General features: G+C 37.1%; 1 protein-coding gene across 3 annotated transcripts in view; it reads left to right on the top strand.

The window, feature by feature from the left end:
- CCSER1 (coiled-coil serine rich protein 1) overlaps positions 1-26756 on the top strand; it is a 530723-nt gene that overhangs the window by 159534 nt on the left and 344433 nt on the right. For all 3 annotated transcript variants that reach the window (XM_062493841.1, XM_062493840.1, XM_062493842.1), the window contains exon 5: positions 10617-10827. In XM_062493841.1, coding sequence (XP_062349825.1) covers positions 10617-10827 — 211 coding nt within the window. The remainder of the gene's footprint in view (positions 1-10616; positions 10828-26756) is intronic.

Genomic DNA, 26756 nt, shown 5'->3' with positions numbered 1-26756 from the left:
CCAGCATGAAAAGCTTTAGGTTAGGTGGTAAAAATCTTTGTAACTGGCTTGATGCAGACTGAAAGACATGATATTTGGATTTTTTGAGGCCTAAGAACTGTGTATTTAAGTGAATTCTACTGGTTTATCTTTTTTTGTAACATCAAGAGTTCCTGTAAGAAAGGTGGGACAAAATTTTTAACAGGATCTGTTGTGATAAAACAAGGTATAATGTCGGATAGAAGGAAGAAGTGGTTCAAAATAGGGGTGGTGGGGCATTGGAACACTTGCCCAGAGAGGTGGTGCATGTCCCACCCCAAGGTCAGGCTGAGTGGGGCTCTTAGCAACCTGATCTAGTTAAAAATTGCAGGGGGATTGGTGTAAATGACTTCTAAACATTCCTTACAGCCCAAATCAATCTATGATTTGACAGTTGTCCTCAAAATGTTTCATTGTGTGTTTTCAAAGTTGATGTGGTTTCTTTCTAAAAAACCCAAAAAAACCAACCAAACCCAAAATTAAAAAAAAAAAAAGCAACAAAACAAACTACAACAAAAAAACCCAAAAAACATCCACAGGAAAAAAAAAAAGGACTTAAATCAAATAAAAAAAGAAAAAAACCCACAACATTTAGGTAATAGCAGGCAAATTTCTTATTCATCCTTCTGTTACCACTTAACCAGAAGTTGCAGCTCTTCTTTTCTTGTCTGTCCATGTCCAGTGTGCAGTTTTAAAACATAGTCCTGTTAATACACTCATGTCCTAGTGTGTTTCTCAGGTTTGCTGTGTCAGATTTAGGGAACATTAGCCTGGCCAGTAGCATGGATGCCAGTCCACGTGGCTGATGGATCTCTGGTTCCTGGAAGCAAAGGCAGAATGGCCTTGCCACAGAAGGTTCAGACTCCTCTAAGTCGAGCAGTATTCAGCCTCAAAGATTGTGCAATGTCTGTATGTGCACAGGCCTGTCTTTTGAGAGCTCTGTCTTCTGCATCCAAAATCTGTAGGGTGAACTTAGACTGTCATGCTGTATCTGGCAACAGTGTGGGCCAGAAACCAACATTTTGTGCATTTTATTTTTATAAATGGAATTTATTCCAAAAGCTGGAGTGATACTACAAAGTTCCTTGAAAATAAATGAGTTGGTGAGTCCAGTTATAATCTCAGTCTAGATGGAGCTGTGGACAGCAAGTTTTAACATATGCTCCAACAATTATTAAGGCTGCTTTCCTGACAAACAAAATCAGTAGCTAAAAGTATTATTTATACTATTATGTAATGTACATTTAGTGTTTCGCAGAAGAAATGCTACAAATTCTATTATAAATTAATAATCATACTAAAATTTTAATAACTTCCTAACAGCAACTTTTACAAGTGTGTTTTCTCATTATCATATTTGTTGCAAGCTTTAATAAATTAATGGCACAAGTTATTGCAGTAATGTTAAATTAAGACAAATTGTGTTCCAAATATAACTGCCATTTACTGCTTAAAATTTGAAAATGTGCAATGTAAAAGAATTCAGACATCAAACTCAAATCATGGTCTGTATATTTTCAGTGAGATGCAGGTTTTCTAAACGTGTGTAGTTTTGCGCAATATTGCTCTTCATGTTGTTCTCAGCCTTAAACTGCACACTGGCACTGTAAACTAGAAGCTGCTGCAGTAATCCCAAATGTTCAGGTAGTTCAAGCAGAGTCCCCAGACCAGAAGATGTAGCAACCAGAGAGTAAACAGCTGAAATAAACGTTGAATTTTAATGACAGTCTCAAACGCCAGTGTTAAAAGGCAGTAGACCTGATGCCCTCAAAGTGAAGAGAGACAGGAGGCATTGCAGAGAGAATGAAGCTTCTTATGGGACATAGTTTGTAGGCACTTACCTGTCAAGAATAAAAATATTGTAAGCATGAAGAGCTGAGCTAGTATTGAAGCTTTAGCATGCTTATTTCCTCCTCTGTGCTGGTGTACAAATAAGTGTTTAGAGATATTTCAGTACGATTCAGAGATCTGAGCTTGGGTCCTTCATAGTCAACCAAACCAAAACCCATTGTCTTTTTCATCTGTCTCTGGCCTCAGTTTGACAATTCATTAGATTTCCTTTTTCACAGCAGGCCCCATTATGGGGAAGAGAAGGGACATGAAATGTTTTCTTCTGTAAAAGAACAATATGGAAGCACTACAGCTGCGCTGTAGTCAAATGAAATTAAATATTTTGATTATTTTTAATGAGTTATTTACAATCAAAAATAAAATCACAGAAGACCATACTGGCAAAGTCAAATAAATCTCCTGTAGTTGGGCAAATTTCACCATATGATGAAATATCACATTTCTGCTGTGGCACTTGGTGATTGATAACGTCATGTGAGAACAAAGCAGTTAGGTTAATTTACACAATAATTAGCTTATTGCTTTCTTTGTGTTTGGTCTCTGATGCCTTTGAAAAAATGAGCATGTGCCATTGCAGGGCTTTAATTGCACTAATTAGGTTCCAAGTGCAGACATTGCAAACACCTGCCTTGTAAGTGAAACCATTCTGAGTTAATTTGAGCCCTCTGGTTGTTTCAGAGGACATTCCCAAAGAAACAACAAGGGGGATCCCACGACTTTTACAGGCTTTCATCCCTGTATGTAGCTGGGAATTTTTCTTAAGTTACTGGCCTCTGCTTGTGCTAGGGGCAGTTTTTGTAAGTTGATGTCTGGAGCTGTGCAGTGTGCAGGGGAGGAGGAGAGATTTTGAGCCTTTGGAAGGTGAGTGGTTCCTGAGTAGTTTCTTTGTGCTTGTGAAGCTCTCAGACTCTTATTTCAAGATGATGGAGTGTGAGCTGTTTTCACTGAAGCAGTAAACTAGCACTGGTGCTGAAATTCTTGTGTTTTGTTACTTTTGTGTGGATCATGCTCCCATAATGTTTCCCAAAACACAATATAACCTTGAAGGAAAAAAAAAAAGTGCTTGTAGATCAGTATTGTCACAAATGGATATGTAGTTATGTACATGCTCTGGATTTTTTTCTTAAATTATGTTCGAGTTCATTACATGCTTTCATTTATTGGTCATAAAAGAAGATTTCACTTTAAAGCTCCTTTAATGTTAACATTAGGTTCCAATTGTTGTATGTGATAATGTTTAAAGTTGCTGTTTCCTCCTGACATATTTATAAGGTTTACTACATAACATAGGTGAGTGGTATTCTTTGAACTTAGATGCAACTGTTTTCTGCTCCTTGTTATAAAACTGCTGGAGGGCAAGGAGAAGGGATACATCGGCTTCATAGTGTATTTTCACCAAAACGAAAGTCCACTGTATTGATTTCATTGAAGAATATTGAAAGGTATTATCACTGAGAAAGCTGTGTTTGTAATTACTGAGTATTTTGGACATAATGTTCTACTACTGGCTTTATATTTCACTTTACAAAAATGTAGAGTTAGAGCTAAATTTTTGGGATACTAGTTGGAATTTCCTGAACACCCACACAGTTTTTACCTACCTAACTGTTGTACAGGGCATCCCTTAATTGCTCAACTCCTCTGACATTTTATTCTCCTTTCTCTGAGTCTCTGCTGTCTAATCCTGTAGGCATGTGCATTTTTGCTAACGGAGTGGCTGTAGCATGAGAACCTGTAGGATCATTATTTAGATGTCTGTATCTGGTTTTAAGTCCTGGCATGATCAAAGCCTAGACATTTCTATAATTCAACCCAATACAGGAAGAGTTCCCTGAGTCACCTGCTAAGGGGGAAGTCAGGCAGGGTTTGGGATGTAGGGAAAATCAGCAGAAGTCTGAAGGTATTTTAGTTAATATTAATTGGACCTTTTTTTAATCTATTATGCATCTCAGATGAACCTTTTGGCCAACACAAGGTATAATGAATTGCTTGCTTGCTCCACAGAAGTGTTCTTAATGCTTAATAGCTCATCAAAAGATAATACCTTGGGTTAGGCAGTAATAATATGATTAGGTGCTTCCCAAGTATTTAAAAACCAATTCAGATGGATCTTGAAGTGAGTGGCTTGTCTCCTTTATGAAGTATGTGAATTTTCCACTTAATCTTCTGGTCTCACTGGAAGTCCATCTTTGTCTGTCTTAGCACTGTCTGTGAATTCTGCTTGGCACTAAGCAGATATTGCTGCTGTCCTTTTGTCTTTTGGTGGATTTAACCTGTCCTGTGAGCATACTTACCATCCCACTAAAACCTGTACTGACAGTTCAGTACCTTATTTAGCATAGAAAACTATTTGCCTTTTTTTTTTCTTTTTTTTTTTTCTTCTTTCATTTAAAATACACGTAATTTTGATCAGGAAATACTACTTGTAGCAGGAAGCATTTGACAATTGATGAATGAAACACAGTTTGGTAGCTGAATGAAAGGAGTGTACTACTTGTGCTTCTTGGAAGACAGTCATCAAATCCAGTATCTATTGTGATTTGTCAGGTTTTTGTTTTCAACCTAGTAAAAGCTTGAAAGTTTTCTGCTGCACATTTTCTAAAGGAAAGACTGAAGCATTTATAGCAAAGGTGGAGGGAAATAATTGTTTTGATCTAGAAGGTGACAGTGACAAAATGGATTTCCCCTCGTTTATTCCCATTTCCCCCAATAGTATCAAGTTTTCTGGACATGTTTCAGTGCCTGTTGTTAACAGATTAGATCAAAATGTTTTGGTTCTAGTCCCAGGTCAGCTGAGTTGATCTGTTCTGTGGAGTGCATTTGGAGTGAGATTCAGAGAGAGCACCAAGTGTCTTTAGCTTTAGTCTGTGCTGAGGCAGCATCCAGTCAGAAGTGTGTAGTTTTTACAAGCACTGCAGTGTCTGCAGGGAGATGTATCCTTTGTCCAAATAAAAGAATTGCAGGGTTGGAAGGGAGCTTAAAGATTATCTAGTTCCAGCTTCTCTAACCACCCTGCCATGGACAGGAACAGGCAATTTTTTTTTTCTTTTTTATATCCTGAACAGAGACATAGTGTTAATTAATACTTATGAAATGGTTTCAAGAATGATCTCCTGCTGACTTGTTTTTTTGGGGAGTTGGGGGGAATTTAACAAGACTGAAGCTGCCAAAGTCTCGGTGCCAAGCCAGCCTGGTTTACTTTTGCTGGTTTGTTTTTAATGCTTTACTTGCTAATACTACTTGCTATGCTTTAGTTGCTACTGCACGGTTAATATTTGAAAAAGGCCCGCTGGTCTTCTCCAAGTAGCTATTTTTTAGCATAATCTGATTATCATTATGTTATCTTACTTGATCACGTCTAAATTCTCCTAAAAAGGTTCCAGGAGGAAGAAAAGGGATGAAGTTTGAAGTGCTGTTGTGTGCTGGATCAGCACACTGATATAAACAGAGCTCCTAACTGCTGTGGAGTTTAGAGAAGGAAAGGAAGGAGGTGCTTGACATGCCCTTAACAGCTGTACTTTACCAGTAGCTAGAAGATGGAGGGATTTTTAATTTTTTTTTTAAATTTGTTTCTGTATTTCTTAATCACCATGCTCTAGCCCAAAAGATGTCTTTATGACTGTGATATAAGCCTTGGAAAGAAAAGCAGTTTTAATGGAGAGGGTTGACAGTCTGTTAAGTTAGAGCAGCACCAGCCATTAGAGTTTGTGTGCACCCTTGTCTGTGGGTGGAGAGCTTGATAGTGACAGATACTGGGCATAATTTCTCTTCAGGACTGACCTTGAACAATCATAGCATCAATAAAAGATACACAGCTCTAAAAGCAGTAAAATGTCAATATGTACCTTATGACACACTAATGTACCAGATTCCGAGTTCTTACCCCTACAAATTCTGAAGCAGCCTCTGTTAGAACAGAAGCAATGTTGAGAAATTGTGTGTGAGACAGAGAGAGGTAGAAATTTTGGTGCCAAAGAAATTAATATGGATAATTAGCCAAGTGCTTAAGTTCTAGTGAGCTTTTTTATCTTGGTATAGCAAAGCCTGTGTTTCCAGAACTAAGTGGAGAGTTTTCCCGTTTGTTTTATTCTCCTCGACTAGATCTTGAGAACATTTAGGCACCTAGCAGGGCATTATTTTATATGTTCTTCATAATATTTAGGAACATGATATTTAAAGGCTGTTCTTTAATTTTGCTAAGTATGGTGAGGGGCTTTTCTTTTTTTCCAAAATATGTCCCTGTATTTCAGTTGTAAACTGTTTGGCGTAAAACATGTCTCTTTACTAGATGAGATTAGTAGGAGATCACTCAGGGATGAAGATTCAGTATGGGGTGATAGTAGGGTTTCATGGGTAATGTACTTCATTGTAGGAGAGCCACAGAGTGGTTTGAGCTGACTTTTGGAAGTATTTAAGGTATGCAGCTTTTCCCCTTAAAATCAGAAGCAATTGCCCTAACTCCTCTTACGTGGCCCAACTGAGGGATCTTTATCAAAATAGTAATTAGTTAATTTTCTGAAGGAGGAAAACTGATTCGCTTTCAGTGAAAAAGAAAATTTTGGATAGGAGATGGAAATACGGTTTTGAAGGCTTTCTAGATTAATATGAAATAGGGTTTCAGGACATTAACCTTTGTATGAACATTTTTCTTCTAATGTAAAAGGATGGGCCAAGCTATGAACAAATAAGAATTACTTGTTTTTCTGAAAAATTTGTGAACACTAAATTTTTATGTGTTTATTTGTAAGTATATGTATGACTTCTACAGATATGCATACATATATATATGTATACAGCTATAAAAATACATGTGTGTATATACACACATGGTATCTTTATGATTATATACACACTGAAAATTAGAAAGTCAAGGCTTTTTCTAAGACCCTGCTTTAGAAGATAAACCCTCAGGGAAGAAAGGAGGTGTGTTCAGTTCTTCTCATAGAGTACTGGGGTCTTTTGCTCTGCTTTCAGAGCCTTCCTGATGCCAGCAGTGTAACATGGGTTCTCCTCTGCTAAGCTGCTATCAAGAGAAGCAGACTCAGGGGAACCAATTGTATTAGTTTAGACTAATTCTGCTTTAGCAACATCTTGAGCACTGCTGATGAAAACTAAGAAGATTAAAGTCCACATAATCTGGGGATCTTCATGTAAGTGAAGTTCAAATTACCATAAGCTCTTCAAATCATTGATCTGAGGATCAGTAAGAAGGGAAGAATAACTTAAACAAGCTCAAAGCTGCAAATCCATGTCTTTGGGTCCTTTTTTTTATTTATTTTTTCCCGTTCCTTTTTTTTCTTTCTTTTGCCTTTTCCCCCCTTTTTTCCATATTTTTTTAAAAAGAAAACCCTTTAAGAATTCTTTAGTGTAAGAAAATTGGTTTTGTTCTATCTTGCTAGGGAAAAGGAGCTTTAAAAGGAGCTGCACAACTGTGTCTCTTACTGAGTTAACATGTGGTTACATTTGACTGATGGAGGCTATTAAATGCTGAAAGCCACTGATTGATTATTTTAATGCTAACTTACTATTTCAGTAAGAGGTTGCTTTTGAAAAAGGAATCTGCCTTAACGGCACTACCATTTTACTAACTGTGGATATTGTAGGATCTGATTCTTTTTATCAATTAGAAACAGGGGAATAGATTTATGTTGCTCAGTGGATATGTCCAGATACATAAGAAACAAGCCAGCAGGCCCAAAGTACCCTTGAGCTGCACAAGTTTTCACCCTATTAAATATTTACAGACTGGGACAATGTTTCTCTGGATTTTCTGACCTTATGATGGCAGTAATTCTACTTACATTGTGTCCTTTTCTCTGTTGTCGTTCCCGGCTCCGCAGCCATGCTCAGGGATTTGAGCTGACATCTATATGGGATGGTACTTCAGTGCACGTCTGCACCTTTGACATCCTCCAGAATGGAGTGGTCCCATCCAATTTTCCTGTAGTGCCAACCAAACCATGCCAGGGAATCACTGGGAATAGTGGTTATGGGGTTGGGTCAAGCCATTTCAGAAGCGTTTTCAAACTGACTTCCAGTGCTCAGAATGTTTTCCAAGTAGGAACCTAGCCTGAGCATATGGCAGGTGAATTCAGACCTCAGCTTATAGCCAGCTGTTTAAAAGTGGCCAAATTGCCTTTCTGAAATATTGTATGTTGATAATATTATGTAGTTAATGCTGTCACTTAAAGGAAATACATAGCTTTTGATCATTAAAGTAGACCTTTTGAGGCTTTTTTCCAAGGGTTTTTTAGGAAGTTTGTTACAGGTAGTGTTTGCTTAGGAAATATTTTTATTACAGTGAATGCCTATGAGGAAGGTAGAGGTCTGGCCATCTTTAAGGAGCTCCTGCACTTCCAGTGGAGGAACCAGCCCTGCTCCTACTTCAGAAGCTAAGATGTTTTACTAATAAAATGAAACTTCTAATTTAGGAGGAATGTGTTTTTTTTGTTTATTTTTTTTTCCTTTCTAAATCTCTACTGCTGCTTTGAGATAAATTGCAGTGGATTACTGTAATAATAATGTATCAGACCACCTAGATGTTGTTAATAATGAAACACCATTTCTTGAATGAATTTTGAATGAGCTTATTTTATTTTTTTTCCCTGAAGCAAGTGGAATGAGTTTTGTCGGAGAGTGCGGAGTTTTTCTGTCACAGATCAGTTAAAGTACCTCTGAACTATTAGGAAGGACTGCATAATCTGAATATTTTCTGTATACCATCTAACTCTGAGTCACCATTTTCAAGTAGCAGTTGAGTCAGATTTTAAACTCTTAAGACTGTGAGTGGTGATATGTTATTATGGTGCTTTTCATAGTTTAGTACAAGAATCTGTGTTTGAAAAGATGGTAATTTTATGTTTTGAGGAGTGTGATATCAAAGTAAAGTCCACTGACGTGACTGAAAATATTTTCTTTATTTGAAATTCGGAATTGCTATATTTCCTGTGCATCTATAGCTTATATGTAAACACTGTATCTCTTGCAGAGAGGAAGGTAGCTTTCCAAGAATACTGCTTATTTCTACGTCACTGGGGAGCAGGGCATGGCTGGTGCCACCAGGTTCTTCTCTGTGATAGTGAGCACTAAAAGACTCCTCCTGGGAGACAGTGCATCTTAAATTGGTCCTTTCTCAGGGCCAGGATGGGACCCACATAGAATGCCTGTAGAGGAATATGAGGAAGATGAAACTATAGTGAGACCTATGAAGCGAATGTGCAGAATATTCTAAGGAATAATTCATCTTCTAGTCTGCATGACCTGGGCAGGAAGGAAAGAGAACCTTGTTGTTTCACCTTATTTTAAATAATGTGCTTTTCTGGATACATAAATCTTATGCAAATGTAGATTGCAATAGCTTGAATAGGGCTTCTTTTATAAACCTTTAAAAGTGGCCTATATTATGAACCTTCAGTTTCATAAGATGTTTTTTCTTTGCATGATTTATATCTGAATCTTGTTTAAAGACTATAAAAAAAGCAGTTCTCTAATATCCTTCAATCAAAAGCAACTTTACCATCCACTGCTTATTTTTATTTCAAAGGATGCAAGATATTCTACTCAAAAATGTTTCAACGCATTTTATAATTAAAACAGACTAATTTCTGTTGTTTTATGGGTCTTGAAAAGCATGAAATGTTAGTTCCATTGGTCATCAGGAGGATCTGTCTGTGTGTGATCTCTGTGGTACATTGCTTGATCTAGCATGCTTTATTTACTGCATATTGTATAGCTTTCAAAATAGAAAAATGAACCATCCATAAAGTGTAGTATCCTCATTTTCAGTTTTATTAATGGCTTTGGGAATTGTTTGTCTTAAGAAATCACATTAATCTGGTTTTGTCTGTGGATCCTATGAAACCAAAGCTAAGGAAAATTTTATGTGGGGAAGTATTCTTTATCATTCCAAACTATGTCAGAATCAGTTTTGTGTTGCATAAAAATTCAAATGCAACAGAAAATTGGAACAATATTTTAAATGAATAATAACTGTGATTTTCTTCACTTGCTATGCTAGCATCTTTACTATACTGAGTTAATTTATTATGACTTTCTTCATCATGGGAAAAATGGTTAGATAACTTGCTCTGATATTAAAGGAAGATAGTGTGTATGCAGAAAAAGAATGGTCTTTCATTACCTTTAAAGATCATCAAAATCTTTGTGTCTTTCTGTGTCTTTAATGGATTCCCAACCACAACTTACTCTTGCTTTGTTTCATGTTCTGCTTATGTAGCTTTAGTAGTAACTAAATCTAAGAATGGGTGCAGATTAAATTCCATGTTCTTTTTTATACAATAGCAGGTTCATCTTATGTCACTGGGCCAACCCAGAAGGGAGGTTTTTTGGGTTTTTTTCGGTTTTCTTTTCTTTTTGAATTCTAAGTCAAAGTGCGTGGAAGATTAGATTTAGCTGAAAGTGCATGACAGTTTCATTTTTTTTGTGAAGCTCAACTGAAGTAAGATAGACCTGCAGCAGTTTTGCCCATAGGATATTTTGTTTCAAGAAAATTGCTTTCTTTTGTAAGGCTCGAGTGAGAGCATGGTTTTAATTCCTGTAGAGTATGGTCCTTTTATAAACATGTATTTTATTGCTAGCACCATGCATGTATGTTATACAGGCCATTCAGGCTAGCAGGCGCAAAAAGCAAATGTATAAATGTCTTTAAGCTCAGAGGAATTACCACCCCCCCAAATTATTAGATCTTTTTCATATTTTAGTGTTGACTTTCTGTTTTCTCTCACAAGGAATCTGTCCCTGAAGCTGTCGAAGGAGGTGGAGCAAGGAGAAGCCAGGTACCCTCGTGTCAGCCACCTGGCTGGCAGCCCATCTGTGGAGTGGCCTTTCACTGGTCTGGAAGAAGGTGGAGGCATTGAGTCTCTGCCATTCAGACTGATGCTCCAAGACTGCACAGCTGTCAAGACATTGCTTCTGAAAATGAAGAGGGTTCTTCAAGAGGTAATCACCCACTTACTTGGTAGATAATGTATTTTAGCATTAGTGAGCTAAGCAGCAGAAAAGGGTCAGTAAAGTTTATGGACTTGATGATGTCTTTTAATATGTCTTGAATACATGGAATTGATGCACAAGTATAAATAGTCATGCCTCAACATGGTGAAGGTCAGAAAGTTTATACTTTAGCAAAATTTAAGTGATCCTGCCATCTTGGTGTCCGGAGTGTAAAGCTTTTTTTTTAACTTTTAGCAGAAAGGGGACAGGAGAGGCCAACTGCTTCAGGTCAAAATACGTTGTATTGTTTTCTTCCAGTATTTTAGATCTTTTCAGTTTTCTTGCTGGAGTTATTATCCATTATGAAGTCGTATACATTTCATTTAGAGGAGACATGCAGAGAAAAAAATCTCTTAGGTAACAGTACTAAAAGGTTGTCAGCTTGAGTTTACAATGATGGCTGAAATCAGATTATGTATCCCATTCACTGGGCCATTGCTAACAATTTCAAGAGTCCTGGTTTATCTTGTCCTGCTATATTCTCCTGCTTCCCCTATGGACTGCTGGTGTTGCTTTGAAAATTTTCTTTTGTGTCTGTCTTCAGAATTTTTGTGAAATAAAATTATTTGGATTTTTTTTCGGATACCTTATGTCTGTGGAGCTTTTACTCAGGTATACGCTGTGAACTTTAATTTTTATTGCTGGCAAATTACAGTTTGTGTTACCTTTTTGATCTACAAGAAGGTTTTTGTTTTTTTTTTTGTTAGTTTGTTTTTATCTATATATTTATATATATATAATTTATGTTCAGACGGCTCTCTGAAGGTCCACCTTTACTACTCAAAGCAAGGGTAAGATCAGATCCTCAGTTGCTCGGACCCTTGTCCACTTGTCCATGTAAACTTACACTTTATCAGAAGCTTGATTTTGTGCTATTTGAATCCTTAATGCACTTCGGGGTTACTGAATCCAGAATTGAAATAATTAATTCTTCATTAGTTGCTTTTTTATATAATGTGAGAATATAGAGTGGATTTAAAGGATTTGTAACTTCATTTCATCTGGAAATAAATAAGAATTATGGCAGCATGTGACATAGCAGTTCTAACATTCAGGTGGTACTATTGGTAGCATTCTCTGCTGCTTCTAGTGTGAATAATTCTGTAATGCTCAGAAAAAGTCTTTCTTACCATGATGGTAAGTGTAAGAATTTTGGTTTTAACTTACAGAGTTCCATTAAACTTGTGTAAGGATCTACTGTTATTTTCTGTTTGGAAATATGTTGTACCTTTCAGTACTTCATCTTTAAAAACATTCACCAGGTGATCTCCACAGAGGAATGTCCAGTATTTCATGTGACTCACCAGAATTTCATGTCCAGTTACTAATGCCTTCCTATGTAACTCATTGATCTTATTTTTTCATCTCAGTCATTCAGTCTTTTACTTACTTGTTCCTTTGTACTGTATGCTTTCATCTATACAACTGGCTGTAACATGGTGTGTCTCTACAGTTTTCTTTTTGGCTTGTTGTCTGAAATGAAAATGCCCTTTTTCTAGCCCTACATTTGGATATCCATATGTGCTAGAATGTACCTTGGAAGAACCTTAGTCCTTTGAGCAACCAAAGACATGACCTCGAAATAGGTTAGAAATTTATATTGAAGTGACACAACTTGATTATCTTCAGAAATTCAGACATTTATACATTTACGTCACTTTTAAAATATTAGTAAAAGATTACAGGAAAATATAATCCCGTAAAATATTATATTGAAGAATCTGTTAAATAAGTCATCTGAGCATGTTTAGCAGACAGTTTCCATGGAGAAGATCCCTTACTTCCATTGCAACTAGATCTGCTTTTTTCATGTAAAAATCACTTCTGCCCTGAACAATATTAGAAATCAAATTCAGAACATTAGAGACACAAAAGAAAAATTCTTTCCTTAACATGGACTGCTCTGGCATTTTTAGATGTAGTCAAACAGTTTCTGGTAGTCTTTTATAGAATTGAGATATTTTATGCTTGCAAGAGTGTAAAATAAGATTATATATTTATAAAAATAATATGTCACGTGTTTTCATCCAATTTAAAAATATATAAAGTGTACCAACTTCATGGGGAAAATTACATGGACTACCTGAAAAAACTTGTAGTGTTTGTTTTATAGCTGATATTACCTACAGAAGAAAGAATTACGGTAGTGTATACCTCTTTATTGAAAAATACATGCTAATTGAGTTAAAATATTAGCCTTGTTTTTCAGTGTAATCCTTCTTCTTAAGCACTGAGTACTGCTTCTAAGGAATAGTTTAATTATGATCTGCCAAAATGTAATACTAGCTAGTAAAATATGCTTTTTTTTTTTTTTTTTGGCAGTTGCTTGTAATTGAAGAATATAAATGGAAAAACTGCATACAATGTATGCTGTACTGTGCTGCAGAGTTACAGGCTTGTTATTAGTCTTATCTTGAAAAGGGAAATTGAAGACATGGCAATAACTTTCAAGATTGAGAGTGTTATTTAGTAAAAGGCTAATGAATGATCGTTCAATTAAGAGAATTAATTACCATTTCACTTTCAGTAAAAAGCCTTGAAAATTTTGACTAATATTTCTTTGAGTTTGGCCATGCAAGGCTCATAAGGCAGATTGTTCCCCAATGTTTTGGGAAACCTCATTGGACAAAGCTGGATAGTCTAGAGGGCCCTGGTATATGAATAATCTCAGTGATTTTCCAAGGTCTCTGGACGATCTCTCTCAATCTCGTCTGCAACTTCTTCTCATGGATGTTCCATTTCTGACAGACAAATCTGTGATAAATGGTGTAACCTGGACCTGTGGGATGCATAATGTCATTAAAAAGTACTACCAGAGTGTTGCTGTAGAAGCGGGTGTGACATACAAAAGGGCACACACATTTTAGAAGGCCAATATCTGTTCATTACAACAGCCAGGTGTCTTTTATGCCCTCTACACAGTTTGCACTTTATTCATTGGCTACAATAAATCAACATAACGATTATTGGTGGAAAAATCTCCACCTCTATTCTTCCCAGGCCCTTTCTAAAAATAGGTTGCACAGCTACAGAACTTTCTTCCCTGGTTATCTTCTTTTTCTTTCTTTCAATATCCATTCCAATGGCCTTGGTCAGAGAATACGTCTCAAAAAAAACCTCATTCATTAACCCTCTGTAACCCACAGACCAGCTGTGAGTCCTACTATACCAGAGTATTACCTGCGTTATGCAGCGTGGGCACCTCGATAAAAAGCCACTTCACCACAGCAGACAATGCAAGCTGTTTTGCAGCCTGTCCATGATTTTTTGGTCTCCATTTTCTCTCCAGCTCTTGGATGTTTATTTTGACTGTTAAGTTTTTGGGTTTTTTTCTTAAAGTCTTTATAGTAGTGACTTTTCTGTCAGTAATAACTCCTCTTACTTGAAAGAGAGAAGACAAGGAAATAGGAGTTGGATTGATGAAACTGGGAGCTTTGTCCACTTTTATGAAATTGATTCTTTACCTTCTTGTTGTAATGCACGTTCTGACTTGCGCAGAGCAGAGAGGCCTGTCTCATTTCTTCAATTAATCTCTGTCATTTTTTTTCTCCCCCATTTTGAGGGGGAAAGTACCGAACGGTTGATGTTCTGTACTTTCTGTGTTTTATAACCTTTCTGGCAACTGATTGTGTTTAGCCAATGAACTTCTGAAAACTAGACTGTAGGTTCTTTCTCACTCATTGCTATCAGCAGTGAATATATAATGCCTCTTAACCAAGCAATATGTTGGCTTTCCTGTGCTCTTCTAGATGAGAATGGAATTATTTCCATCTGTTAACTCTTTTATGGTTTGAGCTATAGCTGGCTTAGTCAATGTGGAAGTCTGAGTAATTGAGGAGACATTTAAGGCCTTTGCCTTTTCTGAAATTTTTGGTTGGGCATTTCAGGCAGAGACATAGCAGCAAAACTTGTATGGTTTTGGATTTGTGCCTAGCAAGAGAAGGTCTTTGTGCTGAAATGAACATAATGGAAAAATACAGTTCTATTGGGAAGGAATCCATTTAATCATTGATAATGGGGTTTTGTTGAAACTTTAGTTGTTGAGCTGGTTGATTAATTTTACTGAGTGCCATAATAAAAAGAAAATCTTTAGGCTTGTAGAAATAAGGTTGTATTTTCCATGTATTGTTTATGAAATATATAGTTTATTGGCTGCATAATTCTAGTTTTAGGTATTTTTATGGGGCTATCAGAAGTGACCTTACCGGTTGCTAATCTAGAAAATTTGGATCCATTGTCTGTAATGTTTGTGTAATTTGGAATATAAGTTATTCAGCCCATGCTTTTATTTTGGAGCTCTGCAGAACAACATGCAGGCTATGGAGCTTTAGCTAATTGCTAGAGTTAGCAATAGGACTAAGTCACTTTGGACATATATTGCATACTGTGTTTTACTAATTAATCATTTATTTTACTGAGGAGAATTGTGGCTGCCTGTGGCTATCATTAAGAGTTAATGTGTCCGATACACTATCTTTAGATTACACTTGGAAAGAAGAAACCTCAAACAAAAAGATCAATGCGGAAAATTATGTCAAAATGGTTGTGAGGCTGGCCATTAGGGTTCCTTGAGATTAGTGGGGCAGAGTGATACCACTCAGGCTGCAATTAGTCAGATATCACTGGCTGCATTAGTTCTCCACATGCATCTTTCACCTCATCAGTCAAACAAGCATAATTATGGAGTCCCCTTTTACACTGCACTTGCAATCCACTGATGGAAAGTACTGAGAGCTAATTGCTGTTTGGATATTTTGTAGTCTGATTGCTGGTCAATATGGAATTGGCCTTAAACTGGGGTTTTTAGAGATATTAAAGCATTTCCTCCATCTTCTATGAAATGTATTATATTTGCTAATAATGTGTTAGGCACGCTAAGGACCAATTGTAAGTTTAATACTCTGTAAAATACTGCAGGTCTTCTTCCTTTAAGTAAACTTTGTAATTAATCACTGTACCATTGCTGATTTATTCAACAACTCTGCATCTAACACAGTCCCTTTTATCAAGTAGTTCATGCTGGAAATTGGTAATTCCTTCATTTCATGGTATGTTGACACTGCATATATTCATAAATTTATATAACTAATAATAAAAATGTACTAGATTTAGCAATAGGATTTAAATTTATCACGATAAATTGACTTTTTCACTTGGAAATATACATTGGCCTACCCCTGCCCAGCTGGTTGCAAAGACAGGCAGAACACCTCATGGCTGCACTTTGCATGATTTTTTTCTAGGAGTGTGTTTCGGAGTAGTAGAGTATACTGGGAACAAGTGGATATAGTCAGGTATTCACTTCATCAGTGAAATGTTTTATTCTAAGATTATCCATTATAAGGTATTTAATAACAATGAACAAACCCACTGTCAGTTATTTTGTTGTACATTCTCAAGGTACAGGAACAATTCTGTCTGTTCCATGTGGTGGCACTCAAGCAGACCTGGCACCAAGCTGATAGGTTTGTAGCTTCTGGGAGCTCCCTTCCAGCCCTTCTAGGAGGGCGTCACATTTGCTGACCTTCAGTCAACTGGGACCTCCTTTGTGAGCCAGGACAGGGGGTAAATGATTGAAAATGGCTCAGTGAGCTCTTCCACCAGCTCCCTCAGTACCTTTGGGTGGATCCATGGCACCATAGATGTGTGCATGTCTAGCAGGTTGCTGGCCACTTCCCCTTGGATTATGGTGGTTTCATTCTGCTCCCTGTCTTCCAGCTCTGAGTTGGCCCTGAGGACAGCTGATCTTACTACTAAAGATGGATGCAAAAGCAGCATTAAGTTCCTTATCCTTTGTCACTTTGTTTCCCCGTGCATCTAGTACAGAATGGAGAGCCTCCTTAACCATTCTTTTGTTATTTATGTATTTATAGAAACATTTTGTTATTTTATATGGCAGTGGCCAAATTAAATTCTAGTTGGGTTTTGTCCCTTCTAATTTTCTCCCAGCATAACCTCATGAATTTTTTCTAGTCCTCCTGAGTTTCCTGCCTCTTCTGGCAAAGATCTCAAATTATCTTTTTTTTTTTTTTTTCCCCCCCCCTAAAGTTCCAGTCAAACCCATGCTGGTTATCTTCCCTGCCAGCTTGTCTTGTACATGGGGATGGGCTGTTCTGTGCCTTTAAGATTTCTTTCTTGCAGAGTGTCCAGCCTTCCTGGACTCCTTTTCTCTTAGGGATCTTTGTACTTTACAACAGATACTCCCAGACAGTGTGTTCATTTGCTGGCACTCTTCGAATACTTTAGGGTGTGAGTTCACAGACTGGGGTGGGCACACAGCTCTGGGCTCCTGTGGAGTCACGCTAGTCCTGGCTCAATAAAAAGACCTTCTGAATTGGTCCGGCTCAGTTATCAGTTTGCTATTGCCCATTCAGTGGACTCACATTCAAGTTCTGTTCAAGGCTACATTCAGTGTTTTTGAGCCACACTTTGACATTATCAGTCTGGAATGAATACCCCTAATTTTTAATACCGAAAATGTGAATTTCTCTGTTTCTGTTCTGTTTGTTCTGCCACTGGTTTAGTGGCTTAGTCTTCGTAGACGATGTGTTTATGTGAGGCTGCAGCCTCTCTGAAACCATGATTGACCATGAAACAAGTTCCTTCCATATACAGTGGTGGTGGTGATGATAGGAGTGTGTACTCCATATATTCAGAAAGCAAGAGATGACTTCTTTCTTATTTCTTCTGTGGTCTGAGTGAAACATTTTCATATGGCAGGGCAATGTGCTCCACGTCAGCACAAATTTGCATAGACTGTGCCCCAACCTTCTCAACAAGCCAGGACTTAGCAGCACCTTGCAGAGAGGCATTAAAAATAGTAACCCTATTAATATGGAATGTTGCTACATCAGCAGTTCTGTGCAGTTGGCTGTGATTAACCTGTGGCTGAACACCGCAGATTTATAACTCTTGCAAAACTGAAACCATTTTCTCATTTAGTGCTTCTATGGTTTTGATCAGTTGCTGCAGGTCAGTCTGGTAAATCCCACCAGTGGAGCTGATCACACCAATTGCATTTTGTGATAAATCTACAAATACTAAAAAGTGCATTGCAAAATAATGAGCAAGCAGTCCAGAATGTCTGCAAGAGTCTATAGAAGGAATTGATTGTACTAAGCTCATGAGTAATTGCTGTTAAATGACAGGAGGTAGATGGAAGAATTTCTGATTAAAAAAAAAATGTATAATACTGCTAGGTCTAACAAATTTCCCAATAAGTTACCTAGTTAGCCAGTTTTTTAAGGAAAAAAAAATAATTGAAAATCGGAGTGGGATGACAATGAGTGCATAGCACCTAAGCTTCATTATAATTGGTTTCCCTGCAAATTTATTGTTGTTACAAAAATACCAACTCATCAAACTTACTGTTTTATAATTTGCAAAGCATTTCATATGAGTTTTGTAGATGGTGCCATTACCTTCAAGTTCAGTAGGTTAAGGACACTTATTTTTGGTTTTAACCAAAAATGGTCTTTAAATGGTCTCTCAACCTCTAAGGCTGTACACTATATTCCCCCTATATATCAAGATTTTTTTTTTGTTCCTCATGATAGGTTTCAGGGTTTTCCTGGCACTGAAAAATGACTGGTTCTATAGATAAAGCGGTAAAACTGATAATATGCTACTGTTGCTGTAAATGGATGTTTAAGAAGAATAAAAGGTAACTGCTGAAAATGCAGGCCTAATACTCAGGCAGTGAAGTGCCAGCTGTACATGTAGTTACCCGTTTCAATATTTGTATTCATATATGACCATAAGGATGAATCTGCAGAATTTAAATTTGATCACTTAATTATCTCTAACACCTTGATCATCCAAAATTTCTGAAACAAGTGCTAGTGTAGTCACAGGAGAAATTCTCACAGTTTTGTAGCATAGCTGGATCCTGGCAAAGCTCTGTGTTGCAGATTTGTTTAATGTTTTCTCTGCACACTGCATTCTATTACTTTACAGCCCAGTTACCAGAACAGTGCTGATCAATTTTCTAGTGGAAGAAAGAAAATATATGAGAAATGCTGATACAGCATGCTTACAACTGAGCACCCTGATCTAGTGAATATCCTCTCTGCTCAGTGCGGGGCAGCTGGACTGCTACGATTTTATGGTTTTGACAGAAAATAATAGTGCTGATTTTGTGCAGTCTGGCTCAACTTGAATTTATGAAGATGAAGTGGTTTGTTTCTGGGCTTACATGATGAATCCCAATTTCAGAAAAATAAACATAGTTTTGGAAAAATATTTAGAAATTGCACATCAGGGACTTTATCCTACACCTGGTTATGTAATTGTCCAGAGCAGTTGCTAGGCACATGTTTTCTTCAAGAGCATGTGGTGGATCTAAAGAAATACTACGTATGTCTGATAATCTGTATTTCACTCCATTTTGTAACCTAATACTACAAATACAGCAGTTCTCTGCCTCTGGTCAGAGCCTCAGCTGGGTGGGAAATAGGACAGGTGCATTTAATCCAGCTGCTTTGGTGCCTTGGTGCCTTGTCAGAATGCTGCTCTCTTCATCTTTCTTTCTCCTTACATTTTTCTGTTTATGGTGAGTTCCCTTTACAGAGACAATAATCATCCACGTAATGAAGAGCTCATGGATATAACATGCCTAGTTGCTCATGCCTAGGACTTGTTTTTAAATTTGAATCGAAAACTCTCCTCTGTTTTCCCTCCTGGAGTCAACAAAAAGTATTGAAAAGTTGTCAGGTGAAGTATCCTCATTTACAAGCTGAAGAGGAAGATCCTTCTTTTCATCAAGAGCTCTTGTGTCAAATCTCGGTGAAGTTAATCTAAATAGGAACAAGTATATGTTTGGAGATAACTGATGTTGCCTCAGTAGAAATTCAGCATGTCATAAAGCAGCCAAGAAAGTTGTCAAACTGTATGCTTACACTTCTTTTAAGCAGAATAAATAGAATTGATGGCTAGTCAAGGCTCACTTATACCCTAGCAATTTTATTTCTCTTACGTGGCACTATTTTTCCCCGTCTCTTCTGAGCAAATCAGTATAGTGTATTTTTTTTTTTTCCTGTTTGGGGCTGAGGGAGGTGGTTGGTTTTGTTTTTAAACTTCTTGTTTTGTTTTATTAAATGAAAATAAGAAGAAAACAAGTCTCTGGTCAGAGCTACAAGATACCACTGTGGAAATAGAGGAGCGGCTTCCCATTACTTGCCACCCTGTGTAAAAAATCTCTTCTAAAGATTGTTCTTCCCATTTCATTTAAACCATGGTATAAAATTAGATCAGTGGTGAAATAAGTTCTTAAATCTCCAGTGTACAGCCATGCTCATGTGTTTAAGACCTCTGCTTCTAATAAATTTCTGGTAGTAGCACAGAGAAAGGAAGCAGTGTTTGGGGTCAGTCTTTCTTGCTATGAAAATGAGTGTTTCTCTCACCAGTCCCCAGTCCCTATTTGTTTTCTGCCTCTACACTTTGCGATGTGGCTTTGGATCAGTTGGTGTCTTAAACTTGTACTCCTACCCTCACACACAGTGCTATGGAACAAAAAATTGCTTTCAAAATTAAAACTGGCAGGGTGCGCGTACAGAGAAGCAGTTTAGTGGGTCTGGATGCTTTATAGCTAAAAGATATAACCAAAATCATTGCTTTATAAGTGAGCAAATCTCCCACACGAGCAGGACATTTCCTGATTTGGTCCATCAAAAAGAACTTCGTATTCCTTTTGTGTAGATTACTTTTATATTGAAACAGATATTAGCCTTTTTGGAGTACTAAAACTGAGCATTCAGGGTAGAGTTTTAGATAACCTATGATAAAAATATTGCTGATTGTACTGACTTTTGTAAAACCAGTCAATTATCAGGAGTTTTGCTGTCTAGTTATTTATTTGAGCAAAGGTCTCTTTCAAAATTCACTGAGGCAGTGGAGAGCTCTGCCTTGACGTTAGTGAGCTCTGGACTCCCTGAATGAGTATGACAGTGACATCAAAATGGGTTCACACTCACAGGTCCTGTTTGCATGTGGTTGTCTTTATAATTCACATTCCGTTGGGCCTGGTTACCTTTTTTCATTGTGATTGTGTATGTCTTTGTGGGTAAAATGCGACTATGTAGCTGTATGTTATTCATACATTTTTACAGTAAATTACTCAGGAAAGATGGATGTGGTTTTGTAATACATACATAAACTACAGTTCTCACAGATATACCTAAAATGTGCCACTGTTTCTTGCTACTTACACTGATGGTTGCATTGAATTTGCTGCTAAAAAGTGAACCCATGGGAAAAATCAGTTACATAATTTCTAATAGAAAGTATTTTAAAAATAGGTTTCTTAGGCTGTTAAGACAATGAGCTTTCCTAACCTATGTCATTTGGTCATTGCATTGTCTTTCACAACTGATTTTTCTAATGAATGTGAACTTTTACTGTATTTCTTTTGACTTTTGTGATGAAGCTCTTTCTAAGTTGTCTGTCTTTATTAAGATGCCATTATGTTTTGACAGTGCAAGCTTCATCAGTATATTTTATAGGCCTTATTCTACCATATGCTGTAGTTTGCTGATACAATGCAATAATTGACTGTTTGTTTATTTATATAATTGATTTTTTTTTCACAACTCAAGCATCTTTCTGATTATCTCATGTTTATGGCATCTTTATCCAGCTTGTGGAACAATTTATTAGGGTAATTTACTGGCACAAAATATAATTTTTTACTATTTATATCCCACCTTTTAAAAAAATACAATTGCGTAGTAATATATAGATGAATTATTTTCTTACATTCGAGTCACTTCAGGACTTGCATTATGTGCAGCTTAATTGGCTAGGATTAGTAAGAATTAGTATAAAATAGAATACTAGTATTAGAATTAGTACAGAATATTCTTCTCATTATTTTGATATTCAGTTTCCTTTCCCTGTGTATTTGTATTTGGTGGTCCTATAATATTGTCATTGTGTAGTGCTGTGTTCTCCATGGTGTTTAAATAGGTACTGTTTATAAGTGATTTTCGTAACTGTGGACAGATAAATCAAATGCAGTGTGGTCTTGTAGAGCCTAACGGGGGAAAAAAAAAGATACTTTAGTAGTTTGATACAGTGTATTATGGCATATGTTTTCATCAGAGTTGGATGAACATGTAATAGGGTGATAATTTCGAAGCCAGTGCTTTCTTTTATTCATGTGTATAAATAGATATATGGTGAGTTTTCAAGGGCACATTATTCTTGTAATTATTATTTTTATTTTTTTTTTTTTTTGTTAAGATTTTGTTTATTTTTGTCTGTGCCATAGTTCCAGTGCAGAACTTCATTCCATTTTTTATGGAATACAGATAAGAATTTACCTTTTTGGACATGCTGGGAACTGGAAATACTTACTCTTATGGAACAGTTTTAATGTGCCAGAATAATAAAAATTTACATACCTTTAAACTACTTTTTCATTCAGATCTTTTGGTGAAATGCAATACCAGCAGTGATAGCTTTACTCCTGTGTGTCATTTAGAAAGGATTCTCTGTGGAAGTTGCACCCAGAAAAAAAAACCCTTAATTTATTCCATCTCGGTTTTAATACTAAATTGCAAATTCCTGCTATTATCTGGGATATAGCTGCGAAAGGGAGAGGGAACAAAGCACAGGTGCAAAAATAGGAGCAGGAGAGAAGTGAAGTAAGAAGTAAATGTAGGAATGCTTTGCTGGATGGGGGGGGTTGTTTGAGCTAGTCTGGCACCCTGGCAGCCTGCTTCTGTATTGGTATTTGCTGAAGCAAGTAATTTATCCTGACAGTAACTTTGCCAGTACTACAAAGAATCCTATTTCACTAAGTTTAACACTTTCTCCCTTGTTTCTAAGGGAAAATACGCTTAGTTTCTTGTTTCTGGATCCTCTTGTCATCTGTCTCTTCTGTGGTTTGTGGTGTATGCTTTAGCAAGTGTTACACACGAACTGCAGAATTAAGATTGAGCCGCTGATCTCCCCAGCTTTTTTAAAGTGGTGGGTTGTTGGGTTTTTTTCGTTGTTTATTTTTTAGTTGTTGTTGCTTGCTTAGTTTGTTTTGGGCTTTTTTGTTGTTTTTTTTTTTTTTTGGTGAGGCAGGGAGGCTAATACAGTTTGCTGTTGCAAGACTGAGCTCCAACCACAAGGGAAAACAAGAGGAGTAAGGTTTGGAGTAGCCATTATTCCAGATGGCTTTTGTAGCAGTAGCATAAAATATTCATGTACTGTCTGATGAAATCCACATGGCTTTGGCCCATGACATTTTTCAGGTCCTTCTTGCTCATTGCCACTATAGTAAGAAGTTCACTCAGCTGCTTTTGAAGGAAAAGAAAATTGAAGGAGTGAGAGAGGAAAAAACCAAAGTGTATATAATTGTATAATGCATGGCATTTATTCTGAAGGGTGCTGGTAGTGAGATTGTGAGACTTAAGTTTTTTTATTCCTATCTTAAGGCTTAAGGCAGAGCTTCATTCAGAGAGGTTTCTGCCCAACAAAAAGCATATATGGCTTGTAATACTGGCAGTTAGAGAAGATATCTTGTACCCTGGATACCAGTAAAGAGAGGGCTTGTACCAAAGCACTGTTTAGTTTCATACTATGATTGGCAAAGTATAGCTGAAATTAAAATAATGACATTAATGAAAAAAGAGCTAATTTGTATAGTAAACTCAAGCACAAACTGTAGTTTGTGTATTTTCCTGATTTTTATGTGGATGCATTTCAGCAAATTTAATTTTGACTGAAAACAGAAATCTGAAATCTGCCATTCTTTTTAGCTTCAAGTGCTGATCCAGCTTCATGTCATGGTATTGCAGCATAAGTAATCAGGTAATCCCTAGCACAATTTTTGCCATGGGTGCCTGAATTCCAGTTTTCTACTTGACTCCAGTGCGCAGGAGCTCCGTTGCAGCATGATGCATAGACCCTCATGAAACACATGAAGTCAGTCTGGCAGCTTGAATTTAAAATAACCTCTACACAGGCACTTCTCATGCATGGACCATCTAGAAAGACCCAGTCTGGATCAGCCGTCCAAGCTGATGTGAAATAGTTGGGATGTTGCACAGTGGACACTTCTAGGGACAAAACCTCTCACTTCTGTTCTTGAATGTAAAGCCAAATGCAAACACTAAAATTGACTTCTGAAAACAGTGACTTTTTCCTGCACGGACTCTGATCTGTGTAGAAACTAATGTTTTTAGCACATCCTTAGATTTCAGTAATATTGAATAGTGGACTCACACTGGTGATTGGAGTACTTCTCTTGCAGTAGAATAAAGAAAATGGTCACAGTGTGATTTTACAGCTACATTTCGAGTCTAGAGGGGAAGCCATAGGAGGAGAGGTAGAGTTCACTTGTGTTTTTTCAGCCTGGAGAAGATATCTGAGGGGGCTGATCTCATGATGGTTTACAGCTCCCTCATGGGGGGAAGCAGAGGGGCAGGTACCAATCTCTTCACACTCAAGACCTGAGAGAGCAACATGAAGCTATGACATGGGTAGTTTAGTTTGGCTATCAGGATCAGGTTCTTCACCTAGAAAAAGCAAACAAAACAAAAAGCACTTAAAACGTAGTTTAAGTTTTGAGAGTCAGGGATCTCAACAGCTTGACAGAGTTTTCATATACAAGGCCTTTGTGGGCACCAAGAAGCTTCTGTGTCACTGTGCAGCACAGATGTATTCTGATTAGTGCTGGGTTTATAACTCCTTTCTTCTGAGCACTGATGGGCAATTGTGCAGTCATCAGTTTCATTTTTAATGTCTGCCTGTTGCAGTTGTTTTGTCTTTGACTAGGCAATGTAAAGATGCTTGGCTGTGGAAATTAAAAAGCTTTGTTGTTGTTATTGTCTGCATTGATTACAATGAAGAAGAATTACAGTATAGGTTAGTGCAGGCTAATTCTGTTTACAAAATGAGTATTTCCCCATAACTAGAATAAATATTGTCCTGCTTTAATGTAATCTTAAGAGTTTTTTTAAGCCAAATCAATTGGGTGCTTTTAGCCAAATCAGTTAGAAGGTAGGTGCTTGCAAAGTTGTGTTCATGATTGTTTCACCTGTACCTCCAGTTCACCATCGCATTCCAGATAGGAGCTGGACAAAAGGCTCTTCATGCCTACTTTTACAGAGCAGGGATGATGTTCTTGATCTCTTTTGTCACTTGTGTTTTAAGCATTTGTCTTGTGAATGTTGCAAGATACCAGTTTTTTTTCTCATTTCCTACTCCATCCAGGAGCTTATTAGTTCATAGCAAATTGCTGCTGCTGTGTGTCACTGGCCTCTTGCTCTATACATTCACATCACTTTTTGAAATACCCATCTTTCAGTGACCATCTCACATACAAAAGGTAAATTCAATAGCTGTCAACTGAGAAGATACTCAAGTCTTTCCTGCTCCTTTTAAATAAATTTTACAGGGTTTGATGTGGAAAGGTAAGTGTTTGTTAAGGGTTTTTCTTTTTTTTAATCTATCCTCTAAAAATGAATGGATTACTGTACAGCTACAATAGAATTTTGAAGGACCCGAATGACCTATTAAAACCAGCATTTCCTGTGGACCCCTATACTTTGGCTTTGTTGTGTTTTCACCTTCATTTGTTAAAAGACAAGTACAAATCACTATGGTCATACAGTTCTCTGTTTAGGACACATCTATGCTTGTATTCTTAATAGTGCTACATCCTGTTGAATATTTATAATTTTTAGATTATGCAAGCCCTGTTGCTGAAATGTTTACATTTTTTTGTTATAAAACTTCAGTGTTGATGGCTTTCAGTAAAGTAACTGAAGTGATTTTGAAGTGCATATATATATATATATATATATATATACACACACACACACACACTTTTGGAAGTAGAAACAAGGTCATCTTAAGTTCCAGTAAAAGCATGATAAAAGCTTGTGAATATATTCTGAATCAATATAGAGTTTCAAATGAAATCATATACTTAGGCTTAGTCTTCAAGAATTTCAGTACCACCTGAAAAATCGGCAGTTTTTATTTGTCTTTGTATGCTGGTAGGATTCTCGAGTTTTTTTCATAAATAAAGTGGCCTAATCAGATTATCAGAAGCAATAAACCTGGGAAGAAAGGGCAAACACGTCTTTGGAAAGAAGGATTTAAGATCGATGGCATATAGAGAAAAGGTTCCTCAGGATACCTGAGGTTACCTGTGATCTATGTCTAGGTGGGAATAGATTTTATTTATTTTTTTTAATTATATGTGTTTGTGTGGAAGATTAACTTGTTGTTTATAAAAATTCCAAGCTGCATTTTCAAGTAGATGGTTTTACATGCTTAGCAGCTGTTAAGATGTGACCACTGTTCAATGCCTTCAGGGAGCAGAAGCAGTTGTTTTACAAACAATATATGGAATGGCAAGAACTTGGTGATGTATTCTGCTTCTTTCCATTTCAAAACTTCTGCAAGTGCTTCCAGTAGTCTTAGTTTCTCACTCTGAAAAATGTGATAGAAATCCAGGAGATTTTAATCTGGTGCTTTCTCATTCTCTAATACAGAATAGATTTTGCTCTAAACCAAGGCTACAGCACATGGATTGGGATAGCATCAGTCTTGGCACACGTCAGCACCAGGAGCAGCTGGTAACTGCTGCTCTTAGTTAGAGGAAGCCAGAGAGGAAATGATGTTTCATTTCCTGCCTTGCTGTTCTTTCAGGCAAGATGAGGAAAAGTAAGGGAACTCTTAACAGTTCTTCCAAGAGGGCATGTCATTTCCTTCCTCGTGCCTGCTTTGCTGCACTGACTGCAACTCAGGACAGCTAAACCTCTGTGTTCTTTTGATGGATAGCTTCAACACCTCAGTGGCAGGAAGGTACAATCCACTGGGCAGTCACCAAGGGAGTCATTAGACTTAGTCATTAGCAATGTCTGTGTAGAAGTAAGGCT

The sequence above is a fragment of the Cinclus cinclus genome, chromosome 5 (genome assembly GCF_963662255.1).
Source record: "Cinclus cinclus chromosome 5, bCinCin1.1, whole genome shotgun sequence".
Taxonomy (NCBI): domain Eukaryota; kingdom Metazoa; phylum Chordata; class Aves; order Passeriformes; family Cinclidae; genus Cinclus; species Cinclus cinclus.
The sequence above is the reverse complement of the archived record's forward strand: the minus strand, read 5'-3'. Positions and strand labels throughout refer to the sequence as shown.